At 43.8% G+C, this 16,192-nt stretch overlaps 1 protein-coding gene across 1 annotated transcript in view; it reads left to right on the top strand.

Moving 5' to 3' along the window:
* TLL2 (tolloid like 2) overlaps positions 1-16,192 on the top strand; it is a 118,410-nt gene that overhangs the window by 43,558 nt on the left and 58,660 nt on the right. Inside the window, exon 3 of the mRNA XM_047703544.1 lies at positions 3,653-3,730. Coding sequence (XP_047559500.1) covers positions 3,653-3,730 — 78 coding nt within the window. The remainder of the gene's footprint in view (positions 1-3,652; positions 3,731-16,192) is intronic.

Below are 16,192 nucleotides of genomic sequence, written 5' to 3'. Positions count from 1 at the left end.
CTCGTCCATCTATCCATCAGTCCATTCATCCGTCCATCCTGTATTTTACTGAGTGTATGCTATCTGCCAGGCTCAGTGTTCATTGTTGGACAAAACAAAGGCTCTTTCATCAAGATGCTTTTAAAAACTAGAAACCAAACTGAAGGATCCTCTGAATGGACAGGAGAGGCCCACACCCTGCGGTTTGGGACGTGAATCAGCCCGAGCCCTGCACGAGCTCTGAGCACACAGAGCGGAGTGCTTCTAACCTGGGAGGAGCTGTGGGACAGTGTCTTAGAGGAAGTGGTGTCCCAGCGGAAACCTAATGCACCAGTCAGATCCGGCCAGTGGAGAGGTGGGTGTGGCTGAGGAAAATAGAAATGAAGGTGCTATAGGTGAGACTGGGTGGCTGAGTAGGACAGAGGGGAAGTGGCAGGTAGCCCCAGGGCACCAGGCAGAAGAGGCCTCAGGGAATTAGAACTCATCCCAAGGGCAGTGGGGAGCCTCAAGAAGGGTTTCATCAGGGAGAGCGGCCCAGGTACCACACTTGTTCTTTCTGGTCCCAAAGCTGAGGGGAAGGAGCACAGATTTGGAGGGTCAGATAAGAACCGCCCCCCCATCATCCATTTCCCTTGCTAACCATCTCTGTTCCCTCGAGACAGGCAAGTCGATTCACTTTTTGGAGCCTTGTTTCCTCCCTGGAAAATGCGGATGGTTATGGCTGTTTTGTCATTGTGTCTTTGTGAGGCGACAATCATTAAATAAAATACAAGGAGGGCATTTAGCCCTATTCTTAGTGCGTGTTCAGCTCCATCACTGAACTTGGTAAACACTGATCCTTTCCCCCTCTAGCTACTAGGGGGCCCGTTCTTGCCTCAACTCCAGAGCTCGAGTTCCTGTTACAGCTCCGAGCACCAGGGGGCCGGGTGGGTCAGAAGTCCTCCACCCCGACCCTCCTCTGCCCACTGCAGAGCTGAATCTCTGTCTCTCCTGGCCTTTGCTCCCTCAGCCACAGCCTACAGCTAACCCTGAACCCAGGCTGTGCCCGGGTGTCCTTGCAGGTTTCGTTTGTTTGCCTCCCTCCACCCCTTTCTCAGGAGCCAAGCACGTCTAAACTGACCGACCCTCTCTGCGGGGCTACTGCTATGTGGAGTTTCCTTCCGAAAGCCAGCCTCTGAGTCCCCTCCTGTCCACTACTGGTAACCCTGGTCACATTCGAACTGGTGCAGTTCCAGAGCCCTCTCGTGTTCTCTGGCTCTCGCCTGGATCCCTCGGAATAAATGCCAAATCCTGGAAATGGCACCACACAAGCCAACCCTCCAGACTCTCCACTGCCCTCTGGCCACACTACCTACTACTGTCTCTCTCACCTGCTCCATTCCAGTCATACCTCCTCCCTACCACCAAGCGCACTCCCACCCCAGGGTCTTTGCACCCATTGTTTTCCCCAGTTTGAAATGTTCCGCCCCAATCTTCTGTCGACTCTCTCCTTCACTCTCTTCAGGCTTCTGCTTTTCTGTCTCCCATGAAACAGCAACCCCTTAATCCTAGACTTCCCTTTTCCCCTCACCCTCATTTATTTTCTTTGTAGTGCCTATCAGCAATTGACTTAAATCTTTAGTCGCCTATTTGCTTATTGTTTTCCCCCCTCCCTTCCGTCAGAATATAATTTCCATGAGGTCAGGGTAGAGTTTGTTCTGTGTTGTATCCTGAGCAGCAGAAACAGCATCTGGCCTGTAGCAGGTGTTGGATAAATATTTGTTGAATGAGTTAGTGCCTAAACAAACCCATTACCTCATTTGGTCTTCAAAATAAACAGCCCATTTGACAGATGAAAAATACAAACGCCCAAGGTCTTAGCCACAGTTACGCAGCAGAGACGAAGCTAGTCCCGGAGCTCTGGCTTCAGGCTCCCCCTCGCTCCTCACATGCCACATTCCTCTGCCGGCCTGTGATTTTCATACCATCGGGATTTCCCCTGACCTTCAGCCCGAGAGGAAATGATACCGCAGCTGGAAGAATACCCAGAGGGCTGGGAGCTGGCAGCCAACACCCAGGCAGCTGCAGGGAGTGTTGGCCAGAGCGGCCACAGAGCGAGCAGGATGAAGGCCCGCAAAAATGTCAGCGCGCGACTGGTCCGCCACCAGGGTCGCGGGCAGGAGAGGGAAAGAGGCGGGCTGTGTGGTGGAAGCCCGGCTATGGGGCCTCAGGGCCGGCTCCCAGGGTTGTGCGGGGCCAGGTCATTGGGTCACCTGTTTGGGACCTTACCTTGAGCATTGCTGGGAGCCTGTGGGCTGTGGGGGCCACGGGGAAGATCCTCAGGCTTCTGATCAGGAGATGGTGTCCTGAGCACGACCCTGGGACACTCATTTTGTGACTTGATTTTCTCCTCTGTAAAATGGGGTTACACTCCGTCTGCCACAGAAGGTTAATGAGGGAGAAACAGCTCCATAAGCTGCAGATTTCTAAACAGATGCAAGAAATTATTTTTGTATAAGTTGATTATCCTGTAGGTGCTTGGATGTGGTTTCATATGTACAATAGTCTCTCCTGGACATGGGCTCTGTCCTCAGATCTGCTCCCTGGTGTCACAGCCCACCCAGTTGTTCAACCCCCAAATGTGGGAGTCACTGAGGACCTCTCTCAGTCCCTCGTATCTAATCCATCAGCCTCCCTGCTTCCCTGCATGCAGCTATATTCCTCATATCCCTGTGGATTCAGCCTCCCTCGCTGCCTGGTTCCCCCTTGCCCACCACCATGAGCCCCTCCGTGGGGCAAGCTCATTCCCAATCCAGATTCTTTCCTGATCCTGGCCCAGACTTTTGTGTCCATGGTCAGGGAAGGCTCCTTCTGAGCGCTCTACCTTATCCTGCATCCAATCTTCAGATTTTCTGAACCCACAATGACTTTGTCCTTCTGTTCTCTTACCTTGTGTTTATCGTCCCGCTGCCCATTTGACCCGTCTGTCTTAGCTCACGGCTGAATCCCCTGGCGTCTGGAACCGCACACAGATCCAGCTCACCGTAGGTCTAATACTCACGGCTGATTGACCGCCTTCCTGGTGGGGACAGATGTGAACCAGGTTTATACACAAGGGCTACTCTCAAATAAAGACAAGCATGCCTGTCCTTGACCGAGGCCGTGTTTGCAGAGTCTGATATATAAAGTCAACAGAACAATTTCTAAAATGAGACCCACCCCAAAGAGAAAACCCAAATGCCTACTTAAGCCAAGGCAGTAGCTGACCACATTACGTGTTTAAAAGCAGTGTTGGGGCTCCTCCCTGCATTCAGAAGCGGGTATCCTGTTTACATGCGATGTGGGCTTCCTAATGGGGGTGAGCTCGAGGAAGCTGACCTCCAGGTTGACTTTGGGATTTGCCTCCTAACTTTGTATATTTGATTCCAAGTACCCTTGAACGGACGGAGGAGAGTAATACATTTCTAATTGGTGAATTATGTGCGTGGTTATGAAAAAGCGGATTCTTTTCCGCTCTAGCATCTAGAACGGTGACCCGCCCATGATGGGCTCTCAATCAACCCGTGTTGTCAAATCTTTCCTGCTCTGCCAGGGATCCTGGTCATCCCCCAGGGGATCAAGTTTGCTCCCTGAGCTCCTGGTGCTCCTACAAAGAAGGCTGATGCGTCCTCACTTTTCTTTCTCGTTCCTTTAGGTGGACTGGAGGAGCAGCCATCTGAGGGCTGGGAGAATGCAACAGCCGCCAACACCAGCCATGAGGAAGCTAGCAAGGGTAATGTAAGGCCCTCCCAGGCCTTTGGGTCTTTTTTTTTTTTTTTTTTTTTCATTTCAGCTGTGGTAAATTTCACATAACATAAAATTTGCATTTGAACCATTTTAATGTGGATAACTTAGTGACATTAAGTGCATTCACAGTGTTGTAGGACCATCCCACTATTTCATTCCAGAAAAATTTTCGTTCCAGAAAAGTTTCATCACCCCAAAGGAGACCCCACAGCCACTAAGAAGTCACTCCCCTTTTCCCCCTGCCCCTGGCTTTGCAAACCTCTTAAAAAAAATTATTTATTTGAAAGTGAGCATGCGCGTGAGCAGGCAGAGGGGCAGAAGGAGAGGGAAAAGCAGACTCTGCTGAGCAGGGAGTCCGATCCGGGGCTCCATCCCAGGACTTCACCTGGCAGATGCTTCACCAACTGAGCCACCCAGGTGCCCCAGCTCTGGGAACCTCTTATTCCACTTTTTACTTGCTATCTTAGTGGACTAGGAGCACCAAAGTGTCTGGGCATGGGGGAGTGTGTCCTTTTGTTGAGGACGGACTGGCTGAGGGCGGTGTTCGGCTACTCAGGGATGGAATGGTCTTCAGTTAAACTCCGACATCTGGCTTTGACCTTTCTCACCGCTGCTTAGCTTGTGAGTTGCAACCCCCAAGGACTGACAGGAGGGATCATGGGGCTTTGGGGACTAGACGTCTGAACAAGAACAAGAACAAGAACAAGAACAAGTGGGCGTGGGAGGCAAGGAGGGAAAATAAAGCTAGGATGGGAGCTGTGGAGAAGGTGTAGCCCAGAGACATTGTGAGCTGCTGGGGGAGGGGGCAGGTGAGGTTGTGACCGCCTGTGGGCAGGGACACTCATCAGCAGGTGCCTGCCTGGAAGTCTGCCTCTGTCTGTCTGCACACTGACGCTCACAAGCGTGCGCCTTCCCGGGGTGGGGGAAGCGCCTCACTGGAAGCATCTCCATTTGGAGGAGTTTTTCCCCCGCTCAGAAGCCGTGCTGGCTAAGAGCTGCTGCTGGGTGGGCTTCTGTCTGGCCAGCACCCTGCAGGAATCAGGGCTCGCTGCTGCCAATGATGCTTCTTCTACATAAAATAAATGCAGGGCAGAGGGAATAATTTTTGTTTATTGAAGTAGAGTTGACACACAGTGTCAAAAGAAATAATTTCTAGAATCTTCTGATCTACAGTCAGATGCGTTATCCATCCCGCCACTGGCCCTGTCAAAAGGAATAATTTTTACATGCCAGAATCCTTGTTTTCAAGGATGCCTATTTAGGGATAAAATAGAAATCATTATTTGCTTTATGTTTTCACTTTAATGAATGCTATTTTGTATTTCACACATACATATGCACATATATCATTTCACACAAATGCATACATGTAACGGTACCATCATATCCTTTCTTAAATTTTTTTTTTTATTCTTTTCCCTTTAATTTGGCTACCTTCCTTCCTTCTTTTTCCCACATCTTGCTCCTCTGCCCTTCCCCAAGTAACCCCGGCCGATAGTTCTGTGGGCACCCTTCGTATTTTCCTCCATGCACGTGTGTTCACACAGACACTTCTGTAGGGATGTAAACACACGTGCAAATATAAGATTCATCATTTTACAAAACGGGATCATATTCGATACGTGCTTTTGATGAATCCTGCTTTTCTCGCTCAGCAGTATGTCATGGGAAAACCCCCTAATAACGCACTGGTGATAACTTCGGTTTATTCTTCTGAATATTTTGCAAAATATTTCTGGCGTGGATGGGCCGTAATTGAGCCAATGGCTCCCTTATCCATTAATATTCACTCCGTGTCAAGTTTTTGCCATCACGAGCAATGCCACAGTAGACATTCCCGAACCTAAATCCTACACATTTGGGATGTTTTTAACAGGTGTTCCTGGAGTGGGCTTAAAGCCGCTCACATTTCCAGAGTGACTTGTGAGTGTGCTCCTCTCACCACACCCTCTCCAGCACTAGGTGCTCTCTGTTTTTGATAATGTAAATAGGAGTTTATTATTACTGAATTTGGATTTCCCTGCCTGCTGCTGACTCCCAGCCTCTTTTCCTGCCTTTGCCAGTGACATAGGGGTGCACTTCTGTGATCTGCTTCTTCCTGTCTTTTGCCCATTTTTCTGTTGGGTTGCTTATCTCCCCCCTTGCCAGTTTGGCCTCTTTCAGACAAAGGCAGATCCATCAGCTCCCACGCCGCACCTCCTCCTTTGTTAAATGTACATTTGTTTCTCCCTCTCATAGCACGTTGCTGGGACCATGTGCAGGGCTTCCTTGAAAATCTGTGGTTTCCTGCTTTGCTTTTTCAAAGTATGTTGACTTGTGCTTTCTCAGACTCCCCAGACATCTCGTAATCTCCATGGCACTCTGATTTGGCCACAGATGACCAGCACTTTGTGCTGACAATGGAGCCTAGGAAGTGGGACCAAAACTAGAGGGGTTTACTAGCACCGCAGCAATGTAGATGCCACACCTGATTTTTCCTTCCTAAGTGATTTATCGTTGCCTAAAACCACTCCCAATCTTAGTGACTTCAAACAGTGATTTGTTATCTTTCACGATTCTGTGGGTTGACTGGATTCCGTGGGGTGTTTCTTTGGCTGACATCAGCTGGGTCACTCACTTGACTGCATTCATCTAGCAGCTGGCCTGGGCTGGCCTGGGTGGTCCAAAAAAAAAGCTGTAGTCACATGTGCCTCCATGTGGCTCTTCTCACCACGTGGGTTTTCATCTAGCTAACTTGCCATTTTTTACAATATGGCGGCTGGCTTCTCAGAGGGAAGAGCCAGAAGCCGCCAGTCTCTTTAAGGCCTGAACTCAAAAGTGCCCAGAATGCTCCTTTTGCCATAGTCTATTGGTCAGACAAGCCAAAAGGGCTGCTTAGCTTCAAGAGGAAGAAAATAGATTCCACCCCTTAATGCGAATAGTGTCATGAGCTCACGGAGAGGAGAGCTGTGGCCATGCTTAGAGACCAACTCCAGCCTTCTCTCACTGCCTCTTACCTGCCCACCAGCAATGGACAGTGTCGGGGTTCGTCGTATTGCCTACTTTGTTGGTGTAAAATGACCCAACCAAATAAACTTGGACCATCAGACGCACTTGGGTTTGTACCTTAGCTTAGCCACTTAGTAGCTAGGACCTCAGGTAAATGTTCACATGAGGTTTGGAGAGAATTGGAAATATTTATGCAAAGTGCATAGCCAGGTGTCTGGAATTTAAGAGGTACTCAGTGACTGTAGCTCCTCCACTTTTTCCTCTCTACCTCCACCTCCAAGAATAATGTTATGCAGCCCTGGAAGGACATCCTCCACCTCTGGACTGGGATTCCACAGCTGTGCAGCAGCTGCACAGAAACACAATTAAGGGAGACCGGAAGGAATATGGCTGCCGCAGCTCATTACTATGCCGCCTCTGGTAGGTTGCCTTGTGCCTGGCACCTGCACAGAAACACGAGATCTCCTTGGGCTTTTTAAGGAGGACAGTGAAAGCACTGCCCTAGCCACCATGCCTCACACCCCTATAGTAGGCTAAATCCTAGTCTGCAGACTGTCCAGTGACCCCGGTGCTTTTTGAAAGAGAGTCAAGGCCAGGCCAAGTTTCTCCACACTGTATTGCAGCAGCAGACAGACACATCTTTAAGCATCTCGGGCAAGCCTGATGGGGAAGGAGACCCTTGGCACCCTCAGAGGTGAGCCGCAGGCAGGCCGTTCTAGCCTGTCCCTCCAGCCTTCCCTCTATCTGATTCATCTCTCCAGGGCCCTGTCAGGCGCCAGCGTGGGTGCGTTTGAATTAAAGATAAGACAAGTTGTGTCAGTCTCAGATTCCCCTTTCATCACAACCCGACCCCCTCCCAACACCCCCAGAAAAAGAGACCGCCCAAGCAGGAGAAAGGATCTGAGGGAAGCCCCCCTCCCCACCACAGCCCCCCGGCTTTAGCAGCAGTCTTATTTCCTGGTATTATGTGGCTCCCCTCAGCCCTGACGGCAGGGATTTGTGCTCCCAGCTCTGGGAAGGGCGGGGTGGTGGGGGGCGGCTCAGAGAATTGCTCACTCAGCATCCCCCTGGCAGACCGTTTGGTCCGAGGAGTCTCCCTCCCCTGGAGATGAGCGCTCAGCCTGCATTTCAGGGCTGCTAATGGGATTAATGAAATGGAGTGTGTAACTGCTCCTCCAATGAAGCTGTTGACTGTTACGTTAGAGCCTGATTTCCAGAACCATCTTCATAGATGAGAATGGACCTTTCACTCCCAGTAACAGTTCCTAAGGGCTTTGTGTTGCAGGAAATCACAGTGGAATCTTGTTTGCACCAGAAACGGCAAGCTTGGTACAAAGCACTGCCCAGCACACGAACCGCTGAATGTCACTAATGTCAGTAATGGGTGTTATCACTGAACCTAATTTTAGGCATTCTTTCTAGCCCGTCCCCAAATGCAGACCTGGCTAGCGATTACTGAAGCTCACGTGGAACCCTCACCATGGCGGGCGTTTGACATTCATTACCTGGTTCAGTGCCCACAACACCAGCATGCGGCAGGAAGGAAGATTCCGAAGGCAGGAAGAGTGCCTTATCCAAGGCCACACAAGTAGCAAATGGCAGCATTTATCTTGAACCTAAGTCTCTCCGGACCCTAAACAACCCCCTGCTCTTAACCTTATCAATGGTTCTCAAACGTCCCTGTGCTTTGGAACTACCTGGGAGCTTTAAAAACTATCATGCCTGGACTCCACTCTAGTTTGATTGAGTGGCAATCTCGGGGCAGAGGGCGGACACCAGCATTTTTAAAAAGCTCCCCAGCTGATTCACATGTGCAGCCAGGTTCGAAAACCATCATGGAGAATAATCCAGTCTCCGCTTTCACGGAGGGGCTCCTCCTGAGCCTCTCCAGGTTGCAGGCAAGCTGCTATGTTGCCCACCACCCTGGGGTGGGGGGTGTTGTGGATGGTTGGACTCTCAGGATGTTTGCTCCCAGTGTGGGGCTGACCAGTCGAATCATGGAAAATTCCCAGTGCCTCACTTGAGAAGGCTGGGGTGGGCCTGGTTCTGTTTATGACACGCCTGTGCCTTCCGCTGGAGATGGAACCTTGAAGAGCTGTGGCCGCAGAGGTCAGGGTCTGCTCCCCGAGCCAGAGAATTTAAATGGACTTTATCCCCCAGCACCCCCCCCCCACAGCGTGTTAAATCCTTTCAGATGCCCCTGAGCTCCTCTTCAAATGTAGGACTCTTGGCCATAATCAATAATTACATCCTTCTCTGTGGACTCTGATTCCAGATAGTAGTAATCCAAGAAAATCCAATAATGACAGTTGCATTAAGATCCTTCTTCCAGGCTCAGCAGAACATCTGTTTAGACATATTTTTAATCGGCAAATGCTTCCTGTGTTGAGTCCTCGGCAAATTAAATTTCTCACTGGACCGAGGGGGAAGCTGTCATTCAATAACCCATCTCTGGAAATTACAGCCCCGTCTCCTTCCAGGTGCACTTCAGATTTTCCCACGCTGACTCGGCCGGAGCCCAGCCCTCGCCAGAGCAGCCCACGTGTGGACGCAGCCCAGCTTGTCTGAGAAACATGGGCTGTCTCAGCGCTGGTCCCTCAACTAGGGGACTATTTCTGCCCATTCTCCAAAGGAGAGTTGGCGGCAGAAGAAAATTAAGAGACTTGTTGAAAACCCTCTGGGAAATGAATAATAAACTTCCACTTGCTACATTGCTGCCTGTGATTACTTCAGACATGATGATTCTCAGGGTTTAAACATTAAGAGCCTTAGGGCTGCCAACATTTTGGAGGCGTTTCCGCCACGGAATTGTTTGGATTGTTGGGCTGTTTATTTTTAGAATAACTCTTCCATTCTTTAATTCATTCAAACTGCAAAAGCAGTGCATACTTACCAGCAAGCAGGCGCTGTTCTGGGTGTGCCTGGAGTGCTGAGCAGGCCTGCCAGGATGGGTGCCCTCCCTGGGGAGCTTCCCCGCCGACGGGGGCAACTCACATTTGAATGCATTTGGATGCAATTTGTTGTCTGGTGTTGGCATAGCTGCAAAAGCCCAGCAGGTAATGTGGCGGGGGTGTGTGTGGGCTATATAGGACAAGGGGAAGTGGGGGAGAAGCTCCCACAACCAGGACAACATATGCTGTACCTATGGTGAGCAGGTACTACTGAACTCGAGGGGGTTGTAAATGATGGAGGGAACGTGGGCCCAGTGTTGCCACATCTTTCTGTCTTTAAAGAAAAACTAGAAAATCTGGATCCTGATGTGAAATCCCTTGATTTGTAAAAGTTGGCTTCTGAAGTGACATTAAAACAACAAAAACAACAAAAAAAAACCTATATTGTGGGCCAAAAGTGTCCAGGCCAACCAAAGCACATCTGTGGGTTGGGTTTATCCCAAGAGTTGCAAGTGTACGACTTCTGATCTAGAAATTTTACCAGTAAAACAATTATTTTCATGTTTAAAAGGTATTACATGACAGGCTTCTTGTTCGTATGACCAACTCAATTAGTAGGAACCCCCATACAAAAATGGAACTGCTGAAAATAATATATAACCTTCCCACCATCCCAAATAAAAGATACAGAGTTAAGAACAAAGGATAGAAAGAGAAATTTCCATGATTAGAAGAGAAGAGGGAACACAAATCCACAGAATTAAGCTTCAGATGGTGGCAAGAATGTGTAGAGGGCATTCAAATTGGGCTAAGATTTGGGGGACGGGGGCTGGTGTCTTCATGCCTATAAATACAGGAGAGATGGCCTTGGTCCATGTGAAGCATGAGATATTGCATAAAATGAACACCCTCAAAGGGCTTCATACTCATTAAAAAAGAGAGAGAGAGAGAGTAAAAAAAAAACTCTGCCCAGTGGTTAAGAGGAGTGGCAAGAAATCTTGCTCTCTTTCCTAGGCTCTAAGTGTGGGTAAAAATATATCATCTATGAGAAACTGAATCTGAAATCCTGTTCCCCCTGTTGGTATAAGTTCTCAAATTACATTTCTTAAATATGGAAACCCTAAACTTAGAAATTAACATAAAAACTGATCTAGGACCCTAAAATCCCCACAGCACAAAAAAAAAAAAAAAAAAAAAAAAACCCAAAAAACAAAAAATAGGCTCACACTCATAAGTGATGGCATATGGGGCTCCTTTAGAAAGGAATGATCTCCCCTAAAAATGAGCTTTAAATAAAAACATTAGGAACACAAAAAGTTAATCCATGGAGGAGAATCAGCAGAGACAATAAATTGGAGAATTGGTACCCAGAGATATAAGAATAATAGAACAATCTGAAGGAGATTAAATAAGTATATATAACAAAGGAACCAATGGAAGAATTTGAAACTATAGTAGAGAGGAAAAAAGAATTGATAGATTTAGAAGCCATTAGGGCTTTTAGAAATGATAAATATATTGTTGAAACTGGAATTGGATAGTATATTGAACACAATTGAAGAGAGACTTAGTGAAGTAGAAAATAGATCTGAGGAAACCACACAAATTTCACCATTGAGAGACAAAGAAAATATGGAAGAAGGTAGAGAGACACAATGGGTAAAGTGAGACTGTTACGCACATAATCAATAGAAATTCTTGAAAATGAGAGAACTTTCATAGAGATACTGGGAAAGAAGAGACAGTGGTCAAACAGATGAGGAATTAGGATTTTCCACAGTTGAAGGAATAATTGTACTGGGTCTCAAGCAGAGAATTCATATAAATCCATATCTAGACAATTATAATGATACTGAGAAAGACAAAAAACAAAAGAAGGAGAACAGAACAAAAGATAAGACTGATAACAGGTGAAGGAATTACCATCAAACTATAAGGATATCTCCTGTTGTTAACAACGAAGACTCAAGTATATTGGAATACTATCTTTGAAGAAAAACATCTGTCAACTTAGGATTTTGTACATTCCCAGCTAGACTTAATTTCTAGAGTGTGGATAAAATAAACTGAGTGAAGATGAAATAGATTGAGGATAAAATAAATTGAGAGTTTATTGTCATCATCAAAGAATAGTAAAGAATGCATTTCCAGGAAGGAGATTTGGAATGCAAGAAGTAGCAGTAAGCAAGGAAATGGTAAATATGAAGGTAGATATAAATCTGTCTTAAAAACAAATCATTGGTAAATAGTAATTTATTTGGGGTCTTAAAAGCAAGTAAACAGTAATGTGAAACAGCAAAAGGTCTCTTTGTAAATTAAAATGCCTTAAGATCCTTGTATTCTCAGAATGAGAATGGAGATTCTGATTTCTTCAGATTTATCTTGTAGTTTGTGAATTCTTTGTACTTTGTTAAGTCCAGTTTGAATGTTAAAAATTAGAATCAGTGCTAAAGAATAGAAAGGAGATAATGGAAATAAAAACTAAATAAGGAAAATATCTTAATCCTACAAAAGCAGTCAAGGAGAAAAAAAAAGAAGCAAAGAAAAAAATAGCAAATAATGCGCACACACACAAAGAAGGAAATAATGTCAGGTATGTCAGTTATAAAAGAACTATAATTTACCCATTGTTGGATTGGACAACAAGAAAAAAATGTAGATATTTGGTGTTCATAACAGATATACTTAAAATCTAATTATAATTATATGCAAAAATCCTCAACAAAATATCAAATCAAAACCATCCACGTATAAAAAAATTATACACCATGATCAAGTGGAATTTATTCCAGATATGCAAGGCTGGTTTGACATTTGAAAATCAATCAATGTAACCTTACCATATAAATAAACTAAAAAAGAAAAATCCCTTGATCACGTCAACTGAGCATTTAAATGAAAAAAAAAAAAAGCATTTAACAAAATCTAACATTTATAATAAAAACACAGCAAATTAGGAATAGAGAGAAATTATCTTAACTTGATAATGAGCATCTGCCTAAAACCTAGAGCTGGGCACCTAGGTGGCTCAGCTGGTTAACTGTCTGCCTTCAGCTCACATCATGATCCCAGAGTCCCCGAATCGAGTCCCACACCACACTTCCTGTTCAGTGGGTAGTCTGCTTGTGTTCTCTTTCACTTGCTCTCTCTTTCAAATAAATAAGATCTTAAAAAAAATAAAAACAAACAAAACAAAACAAAAACCTACAGCTTACATCTTCCTTAATAGTGAAATACTGACTACTTCCCCTAAAACCGGGAACAAGGCAAAGATGTCTGCTGCCATACTCTTATTCAACATAGTTTTGGAAGTTACAGACACTGCATTGACACAAGAAAAATAAATTAAAGGCATGAAAATCAGAAAGGAAAAAATAAAACTGTTTCTATTTCCAAATGACTTGTTTGCTATGTAGATGATCCTAAGGAATCTTAAAAAAAAAAAAACAAAAAACAAAAACAACTTAGGGCGCCTGGATGGCTCAGTGGGTTAAGCCACTGCCTTTGGCTCAGGTCATGATCTCAGGGTCCTGGGATTGAGTCCCACATTGGGCTCTCTGCTCAGCAGGGAGCCTGCTTCCCTTCCTCTCTCTCTGCCTGCCTCTCTGCCTACTTGTGATTTCTGTCAAATAAATAAATAAAATCTTAAAAACAAAAACAAAACAAAACAAAAACTTAGAACTAGTAAGTGAATTTAGCATGGCAGATACAAGGCCCAAACCCCCAAATTGCTTACATTTCTATATACTAAGAATAATTATGCAGAAATAAAAATTTAAAACACAATACAATTTATAAGTACCCAAAGAAAATGAAACTCCTATACATTTTTAAAAAACATGTACAATATTTATATACTAAAAATCACACAAGACTGATGAAAGAAATCAAGAAAGACCTACATAAATGGAGAGACATACTATGTCCAGGGATTGGAAGACTGAATATGGTAAAGATAAAGTTATCTCCAAACTGATCTATTGTTTTAATGTAATTCCTATCAAAATCCCAGCATGTTTTTTTTGTAGGCAGAGACAACTTTATTCTAAAATCTATATGGACAGCCATAGACTCTATATGGGAACATAACTAAAACAATCATAGAAAAGAAGTCTAAAATGGGAGTAATTCCTCTCCCAGTTACTAAGGCTTACTTGTATAACTGCAGTAATCAAGACCATGTCTCTTAGCAGAGGGATAAACACATAGTTCAATGGAAAACAATACAGAATCTAGAAATCAACTCATTTACCATCAACTACCAACCTAGTAATTCCACTCTTGGGTATTTATCTCAGAGAAATAAAAGTTTATTTCCACACAAACACTTGTATACGAATGTTCATAGCAGCTTTATTTGTAATACCAGGAAACAGCCCAGATATCTTTTCTCAGGTGAATGGTTAAAACAAGTGGTAGTACCTGAATACCATGGAATATGACTCAGCAATAGAAGGAAACTACTGATATATAAAACAACCCAGATGAATCTCCAAGGAATTGTGCCAAATAAGAAAAGCCAATTCCCAAAGGTGATACACTGTTAAATTCCATTTATGTAATATTCTTCAAATGAAAAATTTTCTAAATGGAGAACGGATTAGTGGTTGAGAGTTTAGGAATAGAGGAGAGGAGAGGGGCAGAGATGTAGAGAGGAGAGGGGCAGGGATGTGGATAGGATTATAAAATGCCAACATGAAGGATTCTTATGGTAATGCAACTGGTCAGTATCTTGAAAGTGTGGTAGATAAACAAACCTATACATGTGATAAAATTCCATACAACTACACACACACACAGACACACGCACACACAGACACACACACACACACACAAGTATACATGATGCTGGGGAAATCTGAATGCAATCAGTGGAGTACAGTAATGTCCATATCCCAGTTGTGATATTGTACTATAGTTTTATAAAATGTTACTATTGGGAGAAATGGAGTACAGGGTACACAAAATCTCTCTATTATTTCTTACAACTGCATGTGAATCTATATCAATAAAAATTTCAATTTACAAAAACTATTTCATATATAATTAAAAAATTGAACCTCAATCATAAGACCATTGCAAAATTTGTGTTATTGTTGTGGGAAATGTAATTTACTCACAGAATAATGCCTGTTGAATGACTCATTTAAAAAAACATAATTACATAAGAAGATCGAAAATAAATGAGTGGAAAAAGCTCTATGAGGCAAACAGTAATCAAAATTTAACTGACATAGTAATATTCATATCAGCCAAAATAATCTTTATTATGGAAAAACACTATTACAGATAAAGAGGGTCATTAATGATGAAAGAAATAACTCACTGGGAACATTTACAGTCCTTTACTTGTATTACTTAAACAACATAGCCTTGAATAATGCAAAGCAGAAATTAAGAATAAAAGAGAAAATGGCAGTCCACAATGTTAGTTGTCAGGGTTGTTTAAAGCACTTTTCTCAGTAACTGATACACTAAAGAGCCAAAATAGTTGTAGGTAGAATATGTGAATAACATATGTAGCGTCCTTTAACCATCAATTATAGAAATGAATACACATTATCCAAGGACATTTGGGACATTTATAAAAACCAATCATGTACTGGGCTGCAAAAGAAGATTCAGAATACCAAAGAATCGATACCTTGGAGCATAGGCTAGTCATCTACAGCCAGGAGGCCAAATCCAGCCTGCCATCTGTTTTTGCAAATAAGCTGTTATTGGAACACAGCCATACCCATTCAGTTACATATTGTTTATGGCTGCTGTCACACTACAGTGGCAGAGCTGGTTGGTTGCAAGAGAGAATGTATTAACTACAAAACTTCAAATATTTACTATTGTCCTTTTTCAGAAAAAGATTGCTGACCCCCACCTTGGAGAATGGGTCCTTGGAACACAAAGCAATGTTAGAAATCATTAACACCCACAGAGAAACAAATATTTAGGGATTTTAAAAATCACACTTCTAAATAACTAAAAGATCAAAGAAGAAAGTCTAACTGGAGCTAACAGAATATATCAATGTCTAACATTGACATATACATGTCAAATGATGGAATGCTGCTAAAGAGGAACTCAGAGAAATTTTAGCCTAAAAATTTCAACAGTAGAATATAAGAAAAATTGAAAATTATGTGCCGAACGTTCAACTCAAGAAGCCAGAAGAGGATGGCTAACTGATTTGTTACAAGAGTGCCAAGACAGTTCTATAGGGGAAAAAATAATCTTTTCAACAAATGATGCTGGAAACACTAGATAGTCACAGGCAAAAGAATAAAACTAGACCCCTACCTCACACCATATATAAAAATTAACTCAAAATGATTAAAGACTTAAATATAAGCACCAAAACTATAGAACTGTAGATGTAAATAGATATAACATAGGTATAAACATGGATATAAATTTCTGTGAGGTTGGATTAGGCTGTAATTTCTAAAATATGGCACAAAAACCATAAGAAACAAAAAAAAAGGATAAATTGGACTTCATCAAAATTTAAAACTTTTATGGTTCCAAGGATACTATTGTAAAAATGAAAAGATAGCCTACAGAATAAGAGAAAA

Source organism: Lutra lutra, chromosome 14, assembly GCF_902655055.1.
Source record: "Lutra lutra chromosome 14, mLutLut1.2, whole genome shotgun sequence".
In the NCBI taxonomy this organism is placed as follows: Eukaryota; Metazoa; Chordata; class Mammalia; order Carnivora; family Mustelidae; genus Lutra; species Lutra lutra.
This window is presented reverse-complemented; position numbering and strand designations above follow the sequence as displayed.